The 18138-nt window shown below is 36.4% G+C and overlaps 4 protein-coding genes across 8 annotated transcripts; 1 reads left to right on the forward strand and 3 right to left on the reverse strand.

Moving 5' to 3' along the window:
* Positions 1-342: 342 nt before the first annotated feature.
* LOC104730876 (putative transcriptional regulator SLK1) lies at positions 343-4845 on the forward strand. Its single transcript, XM_010450114.2, has 10 exons — positions 343-894; positions 1018-1854; positions 1938-2069; positions 2237-2285; positions 2466-2680; positions 2772-2840; positions 3067-3167; positions 3294-3387; positions 3461-3530; positions 3673-4845. The coding sequence occupies exons 2-10, from the start codon at positions 1234-1236 to the stop codon at positions 4575-4577; spliced, it is 2256 nt and encodes a 751-aa protein (XP_010448416.1). The 5' UTR covers positions 343-894; positions 1018-1233; the 3' UTR covers positions 4578-4845.
* A 625-nt stretch (positions 4846-5470) lies between these two features.
* LOC104730878 (putative transcriptional regulator SLK3) lies at positions 5471-10087 on the reverse strand. Its single transcript, XM_010450115.3, has 10 exons — positions 9619-10087; positions 8588-9420; positions 8374-8505; positions 8157-8205; positions 7745-7959; positions 7564-7632; positions 7195-7295; positions 6969-7062; positions 6809-6878; positions 5471-6644 (listed from the first exon to the last, which is right to left on the reverse strand). The coding sequence occupies exons 2-10, from the start codon at positions 9200-9202 to the stop codon at positions 5842-5844; spliced, it is 2148 nt and encodes a 715-aa protein (XP_010448417.2). The 5' UTR covers positions 9203-9420; positions 9619-10087; the 3' UTR covers positions 5471-5841.
* Positions 10088-10201: 114 nt separating this feature from the next.
* Positions 10202-13226, reverse strand: LOC104730879 (serine/arginine-rich splicing factor RS40). 4 transcript variants are annotated; one of them, XM_087478858.1, is made up of 7 exons: positions 12967-13205; positions 12265-12379; positions 11819-12181; positions 11491-11603; positions 11164-11405; positions 10526-11086; positions 10202-10446 (listed from the first exon to the last, which is right to left on the reverse strand). In XM_087478858.1, exons 3-7 carry the CDS (start codon positions 11823-11825, stop codon positions 10416-10418), a joined length of 954 nt encoding a protein of 317 aa, XP_087334984.1. In that variant the 5' UTR covers positions 11826-12181; positions 12265-12379; positions 12967-13205; the 3' UTR covers positions 10202-10415. The 4 variants fall into 4 exon arrangements, with proteins under 4 accessions (XP_087334984.1, XP_010448418.1, XP_010448419.1 ...); XM_010450116.3 differs by lacking the exon at positions 11819-12181 and having other exon boundaries at positions 12967-13226; XM_010450117.2 differs by having other exon boundaries at positions 11819-12379.
* Positions 13227-13861: 635 nt separating this feature from the next.
* Positions 13862-16941, reverse strand: LOC104730880 (uncharacterized). Of its 2 annotated transcripts, none has more exons than XM_087478859.1 (7): positions 16776-16941; positions 15159-15430; positions 14929-15002; positions 14708-14822; positions 14410-14587; positions 14218-14288; positions 13862-14103 (listed from the first exon to the last, which is right to left on the reverse strand). In XM_087478859.1, exons 2-5 carry the CDS (start codon positions 15312-15314, stop codon positions 14585-14587), a joined length of 348 nt encoding a protein of 115 aa, XP_087334985.1. In that variant the 5' UTR covers positions 15315-15430; positions 16776-16941; the 3' UTR covers positions 13862-14103; positions 14218-14288; positions 14410-14584. The 2 variants fall into 2 exon arrangements, with proteins under 2 accessions (XP_087334985.1, XP_019089319.1); XM_019233774.2 differs by having other exon boundaries at positions 14410-14584; positions 16776-16905.
* Between the last annotated feature and the right edge of the window lie 1197 nt (positions 16942-18138).

Here is an 18138-nt window from a genome sequence, read left to right on the forward strand (position 1 = left end):
CTTTCAATCTTAACATTAACCTTAGTTGTACCTCTAGATTCCTTTAATTTGTAAATTTCTGACTAATAACAATTTTTATTTTAAATAAATAAAAAAGTGTTATATGATCTCTCTCATTTCTCCTCCATGAATGTTAGACCACCACTTGAATCTTATCGAACGATTCATATGATAACACGAATCTATTGTCCCACTCCTTAGTCCACGAGAGATCTATTAGCACATCAGCACGTGTCGGTGTCTTTTGATCCACGAGGTCGGTGACGCTTAGCTTGTTGACCGGTATAGTCGGTTATTACCGGTTCTTCTATGTTTTTAGAGTTTTTAAATTTTTTGTTTTACGGTCAAACATTTTGAGTTTCTTTTATAATTAAATAATGCAATATACTATATACTTTTCCCCCAATTATGTCTTAATTTGTGAATTGAGATTGAATTTTTAATTTTATTTTTCAATTTCAGGTTAGTATTTTTACATTTTGACTATGGTAGTAATAGTATAGTATTTTAAACATTTATTTTTCTTAATTTTGGGGGGGGCTGAGTTAGATTTGGTTAATGTTTGCGTAAATAAGATTTGTGAAGTCCCCCAAAATAATAAAAGATCTCTCTCTTTCTTTTTTCTTTTCTTTTTCTTTTCTTCTCCAAGTTTTGCCGATATTTTTTTCTTTTTATTTTTTTTTGGTTTTTGCCATCGCTGAATGGTGCAGTAAAGCGTTAATTCTCTCTTTGTGTACTCACTCTCTCCCTCTCTACTGGGTTTCTTTCTTTCTTCTAAAATTTCTGATATTTTTTTATTTATTTTGGAATTGTGAAAGTCCATTTCGTTGACAAGTTTCTTCTGGGTTTTGATTTGAGTTGCCCGATTGGATTCAAAGTTTTAGTCTTTTGTTGGTAAGTTGTATCCTTTTTTTTGCTGAATTTGCTCGTCTGATAATTAGGGCTTTTTGTTTTTTTTCAATTATTGTTTTACCCTTGTTGGATTTGTCTCTGATTTTTCTTTTTCATTTCGTTCAGATTTTGACTACTCAACTCAATCAGCTCAATCAGCTGAATCTTTCTGTAATTCTTGGATCCTGAATGGTTTAATTATCTTAGTTTGATCGGTTAGAATAGAGCATAGCAGCTTGGGATCCGTTTGGCTCAGATTCTGAGAGGAAGGCTTTTCAAAGATTCAAGCTTTTCATTTTCTTTGTATTTGGACGACTTGGTCTGTGTTTTCTCTCCTGGGGCATGAACAGAACGGTAGTCTCAGGAGCTGTCGAATCTAGTTTCTCATTGACTGATGCTGTTGGTTCGGAAGTTCTAAATATGCAGAGGAGCAGTGGCATCAATAATAATAATAATAATAGTATGCGTATCCCAACATCACCAATGTCTTTCTCCTCGAGTAGCGTTAACATGCCTGGTTCATCTGTTCTTGATGGGTCTGCTTCAATGCAACACTTACCTCAGCAGCAGTACCAACAACTACAACAGCAAGCTGGGCAAGGTTCAGTTCCAATGAGGGAGAACAGTTATTCCCATGTCGATAAGAAACCCAGATTAGAAGTGAAGCAAGAGGACTTGTTGCAGCAGCAGATTTTACAGCAGTTGATCCAGCGTCAGGACCCTACTGGAAGGAATCCGCAGTTGCAAGCTTTGCTTCAGCAGCAGAGACTAAGGCAACATCAGCAGATTCTTCAATCCATGTCACCCTCTCAGAGACTCCACTTCCAGCAACAGCATCAGCTGAGACAGCAATTACAGCAACAAGGCACTCAACAGATCCCTCCTAATGTACGTCCTTATGAAGTTGGCGTGTGTGCTCGCAAATTGATGATGTACTTGTATCACCTGCAGCAACGACCTGCTGTAAGCTAATTCTAATCTGTGGACTTTTTAACATTTTCATCACTTCTGTTCAAGTTCTAACCATTACTGATACCTCTTTGTAGGAAAATTGCATTACCTATTGGAGAAAATTTGTGGCAGAATACTTTTCACCTCGTGCAAAGCAAAGGTTGTGCTTGTCACAGTACGAAAGTGCTGGCCATCATGCCCTTGGCATGTTTCCACAGGCTGCTCCGGTCAGTTTCTTCTTTGCTCTGTGTTTTTTTTATATTTTATGATATTGATGTTCTGTATCTCTGTATCTTTAGCCATATAAGTTTACTCCACCTGTACTGTTTATGAATTTTACTACAGTACACAAATTTTTTAAATTAATCAGTCAATCTTCTCGTTGTGATTGCAGGATATGTGGCAGTGTGATCTTTGTGGCACCAAATCTGGAAAGGGATTTGGTAAGAGAGTTGCAAATTTCATTCTTGTGTGTACTTGTATTTCTGTGCCTTTACTTGAGCATAATGAAACAACTTACACATTTTAATTGCTCTCTTTTTATTGTTTTAAACGTTACTTATTGTATTAAAACAATTTGGTCAAAGAAGTAGCTAACTGTTACTTCTCGTGTTAATCTGCAGAAGCAACATTTGATGTACTTGCCAGACTTATTGAAATTAAATTTGCAAGTGGTATTATTGATGAGCTCTTATATCTGGATCACCCTCGAGAAAACAGATTTCCCAATGGACTGATGATGTTAGAATATAGAAAAGCAGTCCAGGAAACTGTACACGAGCAGTTTCGTGTTGTCCGTGAGGGCCATCTTCGCATCATATTCTCTCAAGATTTGAAGGTATCTACAACAACTCTCTGGTTCAAACTTTTGAAAAGAGAAGAAAAAAATCAATCAGCAGTGTGCTTAACTTTACTTTGCTTCTTTCTAGATATTGTCTTGGGAGTTTTGTGCTCGGCGTCATGAAGAGCTTCTTCTTCGCAGACTTATTGCTCCGCAGGTCCTATTCTAACCCTTGCGTAAATTATAAAGAACTTAACTTTACAAAAAAAACATTTCTCGTCAACTGTGTGGCTATGTTTCCCTAAACATTTTGTGTAATGTGCTTATCTTTTGGTTTCCTATGAATTAGAGCACAAAGTTTGTAATTTTACTTCAAAACAGATGTTTGTAGATGCTGCAACGCTGTTAAGAAGTGTACTAAAATCTTATTATTGGTCATGCAGGTGAACCAGTTGCTTCAGGTTGCACAAAAATGCCAGAGCACGATCTCAGAGAGTGGATCAGAGGGAGTTTCTCAGCAGGATTTACAGTCAAATAGTAACATGTAAATTGATCCTTATTTTCCTTTTTACATCCTGTATGGTGGTTGCAGACTATTCTTTTATTTTCGATTCTCTGGCATTTCTTTCTAGTGCTCTTTGTCATTCTTGGGTGCTAATTTGTGTATCAGGGTCTTGGGGGCAGGACGGCAACTGGCAAAGTTCATGGAATTACAGTCACTGAATGATCTTGGCTATCCAAAAAGATATATCCGAACTCTGCAGGTACTCATTAGCTCCTTTCCTAGCTACTAATTTTGTATATGAAGTCCTAATATTGAGCCATTGCATGTGACAGATATCTGAAGTTGTCAAGAGCATGAAGGATCTGATGAATTTCACTGGCGAGCACAAAATCGGCCCTATTGGTAAGTCTACTAATTTTCCCGCTGGTGCATCTTTCACTTGAAATATCTACTGATTTTTGTAACTCTCCTGGTGAAAATGTTCTCTTTGATTTTCTGAATGAATATGAATGTTATGTGATGCCTGCTTATGTCATTTATGCAGAGGGGTTGAAACGGCTTTTGGAACAGACGGTGACAGTAAAGCTCCAGAGACAGAAAATGCAAGAGCTGGAGCAGTTTGGGAATAGTGGATCTATGAATGGCCCAGCTCAAGCTCAAATGGGATTAACTTCAGGAACGATGAATGGATCAACTGGCAACAACTCCAATAATCACCATCAAATTGTTGGTCGTGGAGCAATGAGTGGGCAAGCTCAAGCTCAAATGGCGTTATCTTCAGGGACGATGGGCGGCTCAACTGCCAACAACAACTCCAATAATCACCATCAAATCGTTGGTCGTGGAGCTATGAATGACTCAGCTCAAGCCGCAGAAGCTCTGACCAAGTACCAAAGCATGCTTATGAGACAAAATGCTATGAATAACCCAAACTCAAATACGGGCAAACAAGAGGGGTTCTCGAGTCAGAACCCTACCCCAAACTCAAACCAGAGTCCATCTTCGTCGTCTCATCAGAGGCAGAACCTAGCTGCAGGTGGATTTCCCAGCTCTTCTCAAATGCAACAGCAACAGCGAACCATGAGCGCTCCCAACATGCTTCCGCAGAATCACCCTCATCATTTGCAATCACCACATTCACATGGTAACAGTCAGGAGCAGCAGATGCTTCATCAGCTGTTGCAGGAGATGTCTGAAAATGGAGCGAGTGTGCAACAGCAGCAAGCCTTTTCGGGTCAAAGTGGTAGCAACAGTAACGCAGAGAGAAACACAACTGCCTCTACTTCCAACATCACAGAAGGAGGCCGAGTTCCAAGCCGCAACAACAGTTTTAAAGCAGCCTCAAACAATAACCTTCATTTGTCAGAAGATATATCGGTTACAGGACTATCTCATGATTTCTCAGAAGACGGCTTCTTCAACAACAGTGATATCTATGGTGGCTTGTAATATCCCGACAAAACAGAGGCATTGTTACTTTGACTTAACACATTGAAAGAGAATTTAGGGCTTATTCTTCTCATTTAGGTTGGTCTTTGTATAGAAACCAAAGAGATATGAGGCCAATGAAGGTATTTGTGATTTGTTGTAACTTATCTATAGGAACTTTTAGCATCTTATTTTTTCCCTTTTAGAGATGGTAAAGATGTAATCTCAAGATTATTTCTGCAAACACTTCCAAGCGATTTTATTCTTATTAATGCTTTTACTTTGTCAACGAGTTTGAGTTGGAAGTCATAAAACTTAATATAGTACCAGAGGATAATTTGTTGATCCAAATAGGGTTTTATATCTCGAACTAAAGTGGGATTTGGATCTATATGGACTGATAAGAGTCATCATCTTGAAGGGGCTCGTAAGTTATATGGAAAAATTTTAAAACATAACAAGTTGCAACACAACTTGAACTACTCATGAGCCTTGTTTAAAAGTTGTATGACCTCTTTTATCGTGTATGGCTGTATGCTATTAATCGAATCATTGTGGATTTTTCTGTAGAGTTGCTCTTCAACTTGAAGAAACGGGTTTCTATAGAGTTGGTCTTCAGATAAGGAACATAAAAAACATTACCATAGAATGCACATACAAGCATGTTTTTATGCAAATATAGAACTTATCAGATTAAGGTTTTAATGGCATATTCCAGAGGGTTCATTTTTTTGTTAACTAATACTCCCTCCGTTTCAAAATATAGGATGTTTTAAGCAAAGCACGCAGATTAAGAAGTCTTTACTTTTAACAAGTTCAACCAATCAGAAACAATACTGCATAATATAAAATACTAAACTAATCTAAAAGTTACATTGAAATTTGAAAGCATCCTATATTATGAAACAACAAACTTCTCCAAAACATCTTATATTTTGAAACGGAGGGAGTAAAATATAAACAAGTAGTTACTATTTAGAATCCGTAAAAGGATGAGCAACTTAAAAAACCTCTCTATAAAGTATAAACAGATTGTTAAAAAAAAAGAATAAGATTACTTGATAGTGTTGGCAGAAATCATTATCTAAGATTTCATCTCACTATCACTAAAAGGGGAAAAGGAGATGAAAGCTAAAGTGCCTATGAAGTTACCACAAATCTTCCTTCGTTGGTCTCATATCTCTTTGGTTTCTATACAAAGACCAACCTAAATGAGAAGAATAAGCCCTAAATTCTCTTTCACTGTGTTAAGTCAAAGTAACAATGCTTCTGTTCTGCTTGGATATTACAAGCCACCATAGATATCGCTGTTGTTGAAGAAGCCATCTTCTGAGAAATCATGAGATAGTTCTGGAACCGATATATCTTCCGGCAAATGAAGGTTGTTGTTTGATGCTGCTTTGAAACTGTTGTTGCGGCTTGGTACTTGGCCTCCTCCTGCGATGTTGGAAGTAGATGCAGCTGTGTTTCTCTCAGTGTTACTGTTGCTACCACTTTGACCCGAAAAGGCTTGTTGCTGTTGCACACTCGCTCCATTTTCCGACATCTCCTGCAACAGCTGATGAAGCATCTGCTGCTCCTGATTGTTACCATGTGAATGTGGTGATTCCAAATGATGAGGATGATTCTGCGGAAGCATGTTAGGAGCGCCATTCATGGCGCGCTGCTGCTGTTGCATTTGAGGAGAGCTGGGAAATCCACTGGTAGCTAGGTTCTGCCTCTGATGGGACGACGAAGATGGACTCTGGTTTGAGTTTGGGGTAGGGTTCTGACTCGAGAACCCCTCTTGTTTGCCCGTATTTGAGTTTGGGTTATTCATAGCATTTTGTCTCATAAGCATGCTTTGGTAGTTGGTCAGATCTGCTGCCGCTTGAGATGAGCCATTCATAGCTCCACGACCAACAATTTGATGGTGATTATTGGAGTTGTTGTTGGCAGTTGAGCCGCCCATCGCTCCTGAGGATAACGCCATTTGAGATTGAGCTGGCCCACTCATTGCTCCACTACTCCCAAACTCCTCCATCTCTTGCATTTTCTGTCTCTGGAGCTTCACTGTTGCCGTCTGTTCCAGAAGCTGTTTCAACCCCTCTGCATAAGGGATATCAGCAGTCAGAAACATAATAACCAGATCAAACACAGCCTTTCAACTGGAGCGTTGCAGAAATCAGTATTATTAGATTGAAATTTACGCCAGAGGGGAAACCTCGTTTTTGGTCTAAGAAGAATGATGTAGATCGGAATACTAGACTTACCAATAGGGCCAATTTTGTGCTCGCTAGTGAAATTCATCAGATCCTTCATGCTCTTGACAACTTCAGATATCTGTCAGTCACAATGAGTTACACTATTAGGACTTCTTGAGACTACAATACAAATACAAAGATAACAGCTAGGAAAGGAGGAAATGAGTACTTGTAGTGTTCGGATATATCTTTTTGGATAGCCAAGATCATTCAGCGACTGTAATTCCATAAACTTTGCTAGCTGCCGTCCTGCTCCCAAGACCCTGACACAAATTAGCACCCGGAAATGATATAGAGCACTAGAAACAAATGCCAGAACATGGACAATAAAAGAATAGTCTGCATCGACATTATTGGTTGTAGAAAGGTATATTAAGTGTTACGGATCAACTAACATGTTACTGTTTGACTGTAAATCCTGCTGAGAAACTCCCTCTGAACCACTATCTGAAATCGTGCTCTGGCATTTCTGTGCAACCTGAAGCAACTGGTTCACCTGCATAACCAATAATACCTTTTCAATACAGTTGCCAACAGCCCAGCACCATTGCAGCATGTCTGTTCTGAAGTAAAATTACTTTATGCTATATTTCATAGGAAACCAGAAGATAAGCACTTAATATAAACTATTTAAGGAAACAGGGTCTATTAGCCATCCTCAAATTCATAATCAAGAGTTTCAGAAAAACAGAGTTATACAGTTGACCAAAAAATCTCTTAAGCTCCTAATAAAAAACGCAACGGCCATGCAATTAAAATAGGACCTGTGGAGCAATAAGTCTGCGAAGAAGAAGCTCTTCATGACGCCGAGCACAAAACTCCCAAGACAGTATCTAGAAAGAAGCAGATTCAAGATTAACTAATCATTAGCACACTATTGATTGTTTTTTTCTTTGCTTTTCATGTTCTTCAATGAATTTTGAAACAGAGAATTGTTCTAGATACCTTCAGATCTTGAGAGAATATGATGCGAAGATGGCCCTCACGGACAACACGAAATTGCTCGTGTACAGTTTCCTGAACTGCTTTTCTGTATTCTAACATCATCAGTCCATTAGGAAATCTGTTTTCTCGTGGGTGGTCCAGATATAAGAGCTCATCAATGATGCCACTCGCAAATTTAATCTCAATAAGTCTGGCAAGCACATCGAAGGTTGCCTCTGCAAAACAAGAAGATGACAGTGCTTAGCTACTATTTTGACGGGAGAGTTTTTAAAACAATTATCAGAGTTTTAAACAATTATCAGAGTTTTAAACAATTAAAGAGAGCAATTAGCATATGTGAGTTGCTTCATTGTGCTCAAGTGAAGGCAAAGTGATACAGTACACACAAGAATGAAATTTGCAACTCTCTTACCAAATCCCTTTCCAGACTTGGTGCCGCAAAGATCACACTGCCACATATCCTGCAAACACAACAAGAAGATGGACTTATTAACTTAAAAAATCTGTGTACTATACTGAAATTCATAAATAGCACAGGTGGAGTAAACTTATATATGGCTAAAGATACAGAGATACAGAACATCAATATCATAAAAGATCAAAAAACACAGAGCAAAGAAGAAACTGACCGGAGCAGCCTGTGGAAACATGCCAAGGGCATGGTGCCCAGCACTTTCGTACTGTGACAAGCACAACCTTTGCTTTGCACGAGGTGAAAAGTATTCTGCCACAAATTTCCTCCAATAGGTAATGCAATTTTCCTACAAAGAGGTATCAATAATGGTTAGAACTTGAATAGAAGTGATGAAATTGCTAAAAGTCCAAAGATTAGAATTAGCTTACAGCAGGTCGTTGCTGCAGGTGATACAAGTACATCATCAATTTGCGAGCACACACGCCAACTTCATAAGGACGTACATTAGGAGGGATCTGTTGAGTGCCTTGTTGCTGTAATTGCTGTCTCAGCTGATGCTGTTGCTGGAAGTGGAGTCTCTGAGAGGGTGACATGGATTGAAGAATCTGCTGATGTTGCCTTAGTCTCTGCTGCTGAAGCAAAGCTTGCAACTGCGGATTCCTTCCAGTGGGGTCTTGACGCTGGATCAACTGCTGTAAAATCTGCTGCTGCAACATGTCCTCTTGCTTCACTTCTAGTCTGGGTTTCTTATCGACATGGGAGTAACTGTTCTCCCTCATTGGAACTGAACCTTGCCCAGCTTGCTGTTGTAGTTGGTACTGCTGCTGCTGCTGAGGTAAGTGTTGCATTGAAGCAGAGCCATCAAGAACCAATGAACCCGGCATGCTAATGCTATTCGGGGAGAAAGACATTGGTGATGTTGGGATACGCATATTATTATTATTGATGCCACTACTCCTCTGCATATTCAGAGCTTCCGAACCAACAGCATCAGTCAATGAGAAACTAGATTCAACAGCTCCTGAGACTACCGTTCTGTTCATGCCCCAGGAGAGCAAACACAGACCAAGTCGTCCAAATACAAAGGACAGATTCAGAGAAATGAAAAGCTTGAAACTTTAATCTGAGCCAACAACAAAGCCAAACGGATCCTAAGCGGCTAAGCTCTATGTTCACCGATCAAACTGAGATAATTAAACCATTCAGGATCCAAGAGAGATTGAGCTAGTTTTCAAAGCCTGAGCACCCCAGTGGTCAAAATCTGAATGAAATGGAAACATAAATCAGCGACTAGAGACAAATCCAACATATAAACCATATAGAGTTCGTCGATGCAACAAAGAGAAGACGGAAAGGCGAATTCTTTATAACACTCGAAAGCCCTAATTATATCAGACTAGCAAATTCTGAAGCATACCATAGTTACAGACATCTCTCTATCTCAAAGGATGAAACTTACCAACGAACAAACTTCAAATCAAATCAAAAGCCAGAAACTTTCAACCAAGTAGACTCGACTTGCACGAATCCCAAAAAAAAAATCTGAATTTGAAGAAACCCAGTTGAGAGGGAGGGAGTAAACAAAAAAAGATTAAAACTTTACTGCAGCAATTGTAAAACCAAAAAATAATGGATGAGATATCCTTTTCTTGACAATAGTTTTTAGTCACAAATCTTTATGCCAACACAAACATAAATAATATATATTGATTTTTATATATTGGGACTAGTCTTCAGTCCAAAAAATAGAACAAAAGTTTAAGATTAGTCCGAGCGTTGTCAAAAAGCGTTTGATGAGTTTTTTTAGATCGAAGGGAGTCAATAGGTCTGTCCTAAGTCCTAACGTTGTCATGAAACGTTTATCAATGTGTTCCATTTTGTCACTGAATGTGTTTTGATGTTCGCATTCGAGCCGCGATTTTATTGACAAGGATAAGCGTTGGTAGCTAATTTGGTTATATGTATTCTATGCAGGTTAGGAACAAGATGCATACAATACAAGGTTGGAGTGATTGATAATAATGCCTTAATTAACTCTATGATTGGAGTTCAAACTGAGATGATAATAACGGAAAATGCAGTACCTTGGCATACAGACAAAAGTTTTATAATCCGACAATAAAAAGAGATCCAAGTTGGAATCTACCAGAAAAGACATTTAAGCAAGAGACCAAATCTAAATACGACGACACATTGTTGACTACAAACAAACAGTTACAACATCCTACTTTGATAGAGGTTGTGGATCCACTTTCATCACTCGTCAGCAGGTGGTGAACGAGACCGGCTGCAACATCAAGATCAAGAATGATGGTTAGATTCATGGCATCATAATATAAAGCATCAAAGTATGTCAACTAACTAACCTCTTCTGCATCGGGCTCTCTGCACCATCGTAGCCACCATCACTGTCTCTTCTTCCAATTGAGCCAGGGCTTTCAACTTGGCCATTCTCAGGGCTAGACCTCGATCTCTCCCTCCTCCTTTCGATTGGACTATCAACTTCACCCGCTTCATTTATCGGACTTTCCTTCTTCAATGGGCTGTGATCAGGGCTAATCCTCTCTCTCTTGTTGTTGGGACTGCGGCTGCTGTACTTAGGGCTTGCGACTCTCTCCCTCCTACGAGGACTATCATTGCCTCTGCGGTCACGACTGTACTCGGGACTGCCACGCCTTGATTTCTTGTAAGGACTTGGGCTACGTCTTCTGCCATAGTCAGGACTGGTCCTTTCCTTTCTGTATGCAGCAACAGGACTAGCACCTCGGCCATAATCAGGGCTTCCTCTTTCTCTTTTGTAAGGACTAGGTGATCGCCTTCTCCTTTCAGGTGACCTATCACGGCGTCTTTCAGGACTGTGACCATTCCCTCTAGCATCATCATCCTTCACCGCATACTCCACCGCGATCACCTTATCCATCAGCTTACTGAATGAAAACACAAGCGAAATGTTAATCTTAAGTAAAGAAAGCAATTAGATACTGAACTGGACAGGAACACAAACCTGTTATTTGTAGCATCCAGCGCCTTGGTGGCATCCTCTTGTGCCTCGTATTGGATAAATGCAAAATTCCTCCTGATCCTAACGTTTACGATTTTTCCATACGGCTCAAAGTGTCTCTCAAGATCCCGGGTCCTAGTAATATCCGCATCAAAGTTGATAACAAAGAGAGTCTTGGAAGGTTTCATGCTGGATGAGGATCTCCTTGAACCACCACCAGATCTTCTATCACCTCCTCGTTCACTCTATGCACAGACCCATTAATGTTATCAGTATTTCAAACCTCACAATTAAGACTGAAAGAAAAAAATCTGGAGGTCAAAATCCTACCTTTGTCCACTCAACACGAAGTCTACGTCCCTTACGCCCAAATTCAATGCGGTCAAGCGCTCGGATGGCATCTTCAGCATCCCTTTCATCTTCCATGTACACAAAAGCAAAGCCTGGAGAAAGAAAAGAAGTAAAAAGCATAGATCTGAGTACATGAACAGTGAGGAAGTAAACCAGGTTAAGAACCTCCAGCAAACACGAAGACTGCCCTCTCTCCTTCAGAGACATCAAAAAGCCATACTTGCCTACTAGGACAAATTAAATTTTGAACATTCCTAGAAACCTAAAAAACTCTGCAAACCAATTGACCAGTAGAGCAGTTACAGACCTTGCATTATGGAATTAATATGTCAAGGAACAACTGAAAATGTGGAAGTCAGACGGGATGTGAATGAAAAGAGAGTGCCTTCTCCATTGCAGAGGTATGTCCAAGAGTGCAATGTCTATGAGGAATGAAATGCAATAAAGATGGCAGTGCTATAGCGGATGGAAAGTGACTTGTTTTGTGGACCAAGGAGATGAATTTTCTCTATGGCAAGGCGGCATGGCAAGGTGGATATGGTCGCTGTTTAGTACTTCCTTCTAAAGGGAGAGTCCTCCAGAGCCATCTCGTGGAGTGAACATGGAAGTGGATTTGTATGACATGCATTTGAATTTTGCTTTTTCTCATCGCACTAAGTGGTTTATAATACTGCTTTTTTCATCGAGGTTAACCACAAAGATAAAGAGTAGATAAAAGGCAGAAGAAAGAAAAAGAAAGAAAAAAAGGCTTACCAGCTTTCATATCCACCCTCTCAACCTTGCCATATTTCCTGAATAGCCGTTCAAGATCACCCTCACGAGCATCATACTCAAAGTTACCACAGAAGACTGGCTTCATGCTTGCTTCCTGCATAGATGATATACAATGTAAAAAGATTCATGAGACTAACCAGTAACCACCCACGAAAAAGTACATAGGATAATTCAAACAAGAAGAAGATCACAAGGGCTTTGTCAACAAGCAGATGGATAGGTGTCACCAAAATGAAAACTTTAAAAATGTATATCAGCAATCAAAACCAAATCAATTTTGATTGTGTATAATAGATTTGCTTTGCTCAATTATTATTCATATCAAATCACAAATTCAAGCCTTCAGATGTATTAAAAACAAAAAAAATCTGTCAAAATCCATACTACGAAAGATCCAATATTATAACCACAAAAAGTACAAAAGAGTCAAGTTAATGCATCAGATCTAATCGAACTTGAGATCTGAAATAACTCGCAAGAGGAAGCAAACGAGAACAAAGCAAGCAAAAGCATGAATCTTTACCACCAAAACAAACAAAGAAGCTCTCATAAGATTTTACAATTAAGAAAGAAAAGAAAAAAAAGAAAACGAGATCGACGAATTCCAAAAGTTGTACAGAGCAAAACAGATCAGATCCTTTCAAGAACTCGAGACTCATGAAAAACAGACAATCAATATACCTGCTGAAGGAAGGAAGAATGATCAAAAATGGAATGATTTTGGCAGTTGTTGTGTAGCGTTGAAACCAAACAAAGCTCACTTCCGAGGAGAGAGATGAGATGGTGAAAGTATAACTAGTACAGAGCAGAGCAGAGCAGAGCAGATAGATATTTTTTTATCTTTTCGAAGACATTTTGTTCAGTTTGGTAAAGGTACTTTTGGTTTTCCTTTTTTTTTTTTTTTTTAAATATACGTCTTTGACTTTCTTATTTGTTTTCTCAAGTTATAAATAAAATTATACTAGTCTTTTTAAGTATTTTTAGCTGTCTACTTTATTGGCCCAATCCGTTAATAATATGTTAAGATAAGAGTTACAAAGTGCATTGATGCACGTATGAAGCTGATAGCTTAGAGCGCACATATTACAAGAAATTACAACTAAGAGAGTGGAGTAAAGATAAAGTTAACGTTTCTGGAATTACAACATTAACGGATTTGGTGTTGGGTGGAATTTCGGGTTTAGTATTTAAATTTGAATCAGTCTCTTGGCTAAATTGGCTGGTATATGCTTCACTGATCTAATATATGCCTTGAGAATATTGTACAAATATTCTCGTTGTTGCCTTTTAATATAACGATGCAATTCAACATAATTTCATAATTTCCATGAAAGTTTCAGATGGCTTCTATATATAATCATGCACATCTCATCAACAAACCCAGTCGATAAGAAGAAGAAAAAAATTTCACGATTGGTTGCTCAATTTCGATGATTAAATGACAAATGAGGAAGCAAATTGATTAAAAAAAAAAAAAAAAAACAAATTGGGTTAAATGACAAATTCTTTGACCTGCTAAACACATTGGGCAAATCATCATGAAAAAAGATTTCTCAAAACCAAACATGTAACATAATTATTAAAAGGTTTTTTTTTTAAGTCATATAAAAAAAGCATGGCGAGTTTAAGTTACAAAATTAAACAACTGGAAAACATCGTCCAGGGGATTAATAAAAAAAGAGAAAGAGAGAGCGGAAATATATATATATATATATATATATTTACTAGAGACATAGGTGGGGATTTAAGTTTTGCACTTTGAAATTGGTCGGAGCTGCTAAGCTATGGCGAACCAGGTGTGTGCAAAAACATTCCAACCTATATGAGCAAGAAACAATCCACCATCACCACTCATCCAAATAGCTACTGCTAACTAAATAATTCATGATACACATGAGAGAGAGAATAATCAAAAGAAATGGACAACGTTACCTATCTTATGGCGATGGCGACTGAGGCATGGAGGTTGAGGTGGTAGCAATATCATTAGACGACAACTTCTCCTGTTAAATGATTGATCACATAAGTTGGGTTGTAAGAGCCTAGATAGATATTGACAGTTATATATGTAAGAGCCTAGATATTTACAGATATATATATGAAAAGAAAGTAAATTATATATACCTTGAGTATCAAATTTATCAGAGTCAAGAGTGGTCTGATAATCTTTGTATTTCTTGCGCAACTCTTTAATTTGTTCTTTTGCCTTGGATAGCTCAGCTTTGGTTTCGAGATACTTTTCTTTGTAGGAATATTTGATGCTAGAACTTTGTATTCCTGTTTTCTGACTTTGCATTTCCTACTAATATATAAATAAACTTACATTTATTTTAAGTATTCGTATTAGAAATTATATTATATTATAAATCAATTGCAAAGGGTTATATATATATATATATGAAAAGAAGGTAAATTTATATACCTGGGTATCAAATTGATCAGAGTCAGGCGTGGTCTGATACTGATCAGATCCCTTCAAGTCGTCGTCAAGTTTTTTCATACGGGTAGAACAAGCTCGCAGCGACTGTGAGGCCAACCTGCATAGCATATATATAAGAGCAACATTTAACAACCATTACCATCAACAATAAAAGTTATCTATACAAACAACACATTAGAGAGATGATAAAAATGAATATATACGTTGACGTCCGCTGAAGCTTGGCAGTGTTAGCCTTTTCCTTTCTAGGATATATACGAGTCAACTTCGGCTCTGGCTGTTATCAATCAATTATATAAAGATGTTCTTGTTAAGAAACTAATCAATCAATAATTATAAATAAATTAAATAAAAAGCCCCTAGCGATAACAGAAAAATTAATTCTCAATTCCGGATTTGCAAATATGTATATGAGAAGAAAGAAGCCAATCACCCTTTTCAGCACAGACTGAAGCCAGTCCTGATTGAGAGAATCCAACCACTCCTTACAAATACCGCGACGCACACATGTGCGAACTTGAGCAGCCAAAGACGGCCGGTATCGCTTTCTTTTCTCTCTCGCAAACGGATCCTTCCCACCTCTTCTCATACTACCGTTCTTCTGCAGTTATGCTGTGCCTCCTCTAAAACTCTTTTCTTTTTTCTTTTGGGTGGGGGGTGTTATGCTGAAAACCCTAGCTTGGTATATATACAAGTAATTTGGGCCTAAATCAACGTTAATATTTTTGTAAAAACTAAAATTTCCACCAAAAATTAAAAAATCAAAAATTCAAAAACCAAAACCCAAAAAACTAGAAATTAGAAATCAATCACAAATAAAATCTACAAAAAAATTCATGGCCTTAGTCTTAGCAGTCTGCTATAAACAACAATTCATAAAATAAAAGCCCAACCAAAACATATACATCCATTCACAAAAAAAATTCCTGGACATTAATTAATTTTCATCAATTCATCTTTACTTCGTTTTCGATTCATATTAACATAAGATCGATTCAGCTACCGTAACTCTCATCATTCGGTAGAGAAGAAAAGAGAAGAAAAATATATACACCACAAATAGTGTTGTTACTTATCTATACTAGTATTTTTGCAGCAATTTTTGCTCAAAAATACTAATAAGGAAAGTTTTAACAATTAATGCTATTAATGCAATTAATTCTGTCGACCTCTAGCAATTTTATATAGATCTCTTAGTATTTTATAGGCCTCTTGATAATTCATAATTTAAGGGCCACCATTTATTTAGGTTGTAGACAAAACGATGTCCAAAACTTCATAGGACCCGCGAAAATATACTCTTTGCTAATAATCTAGACAAAATTTCCGAAAAATGAATTTGTAGACAAAATTTCCGGAAAATGAATTTATACACAAAATTTCCAGAAAATTACATTGCAATAACTACGACATTAATGATATTCTCAATTGCCAAAATGATTCTGAATACAAATGAGTAGACTCTTGATTTATCAGGCATTCAAACTTTAAAACTTTTATTTGGTTTATTCCGGTTCTTTAATTTAAAGATTTTAAAAATGTTAAATATGAAAAATATTTAAAACTTTTAAAAAGTTAAATATGATAAATATTATACCGTAGATACACAATAAATATTAAAAGTTAAGATGATATAGTGTGAGTTAAAACCCGATATTTATATAAATTAAAAAATAGCAGTAATTCGGTGTTACACGGGTAATCGTTTCATTATTTTGTTAACATTGTCAGTAGAGTCAGAGAATAGACATATCTAATTAAATTTAAATTAATATTATATAAAAAAAATAAATTATATTACGGTATTATATGGTTTATTTAACAATTATTATATAACTATAACATATTTGACCAATAAATACAATTTATAATTTTAATATTTTAATTATAAATAATTTTGCCCTGCGGTGTACCGCGGGTCCTAATCTAGTTTATACTAGTATTTTTGCAACAGTTTTTGCTCAAAATACTTTTTGGAAAATTTTACACTTTTTTTGGAAAATACTAGTAATTTATACCAAAATGATTCTGAATACAAATGAGTAGAAACCTTGATTTATCAGGCATTTAAACTTCAAATACTTTTATTTGACCCCACGAACTTTGTCTTTCTCTCAGTCTTCCTACGGCGGCGATTTACTCCTCCCATACTACCGTTCTTCTGCGGATATGCTGTGCCTCCTCTAAAACTCTTTTTTTTTCTTTTTGGTGGGGGTGGTATGCTGAAAACCCTAGCTTGGTATATATGCAAGTTATTTGGGCCTAAAACAACGTTTATAATCTTCGACTCCTGATCTGGCCCAAACTACATTTTTCTCTGGTTTATTTTATAAATAAATGGTACTCAGATAATATACGATACTAGAATTTAACCACCGTCAGATAATATTTTTAATTTTAAAATTTCTATTTGTTATTTTATTATTGTTTTATTAATTTTAAAAATATAAAATTTTACAGGTTTTTGATATAAGTATTTAAAATATAGGATTTTTTAGTATTTTCAAGGTTTTAACCCGTATGTTATATGTATAGCCTAGTAATACATTTATCTCCTGGTACACCTCTAAAAGTGCTTTTTTAAAAAAAAACAATTCCACTTAACTCCCTATATGAGATTAATGCCAACCCGTCTCACCAAAATCAATTTAAGAAAATTTAGTATTTGAGTTTCTCTGCAATGTTATTTATGGAATTATTTTAGGGGTTAATATTGTAAATAAAACAAATTAAATAACCAAAACTTCAAAGGCATAACACAAAATATACTTTAAAAATAATAATATAGATATTTAGGAAACAAAATCTGTCGTGATACTATCTTTGGAAACTTTTGAGGGGTTAATGTTGTAAATAAAAAAATAAATAACCAAAACTTCATGGACATAACACAAAATGTACTTCAAAAATAATAATATAGATAGATATTTAGTAAACAAAACCTGTCGTGATACTATTTTTGGAAATTTTTGAGGGTTTAATGTTGTAAATATAAAAGAGCATAACACAAAATATACTTCAAAAATAATAATATACTACACTTTAACCCGTGGTACACCACAGGTCTATAATTTATTATTATTTATAACTTATATTGTATTTGTATGTTAAATTGTGATTGTTTTGTAAATAAAGGAATAACTAAAAATTTTAGCCACTTAAGGATTAATTAAAATTTTCAGCCATTCAAACGACGGAAACTCTTTTTTATAATTTCAAAATTTAATAAATAAATAAACTGAAAATATAAGAATTCATGATACATATAATGATAAAAAATATAATATAATTAGTAGCTTAAAAGTTAAAATCCCTAAATATATGGCGATGCTGGTCAAAAATTTGATTTTGAAATGTTTATTTTTTTTACAGTTTTACTTTTAATTAAACTATTTAATATTTATGTCTTGAAT

The sequence above is a fragment of the Camelina sativa genome, chromosome 12, assembly GCF_030686135.1.
Source record: "Camelina sativa cultivar CO46 ecotype springtype chromosome 12, ASM3068613v1".
In the NCBI taxonomy this organism is placed as follows: Eukaryota; Viridiplantae; Streptophyta; class Magnoliopsida; order Brassicales; family Brassicaceae; genus Camelina; species Camelina sativa.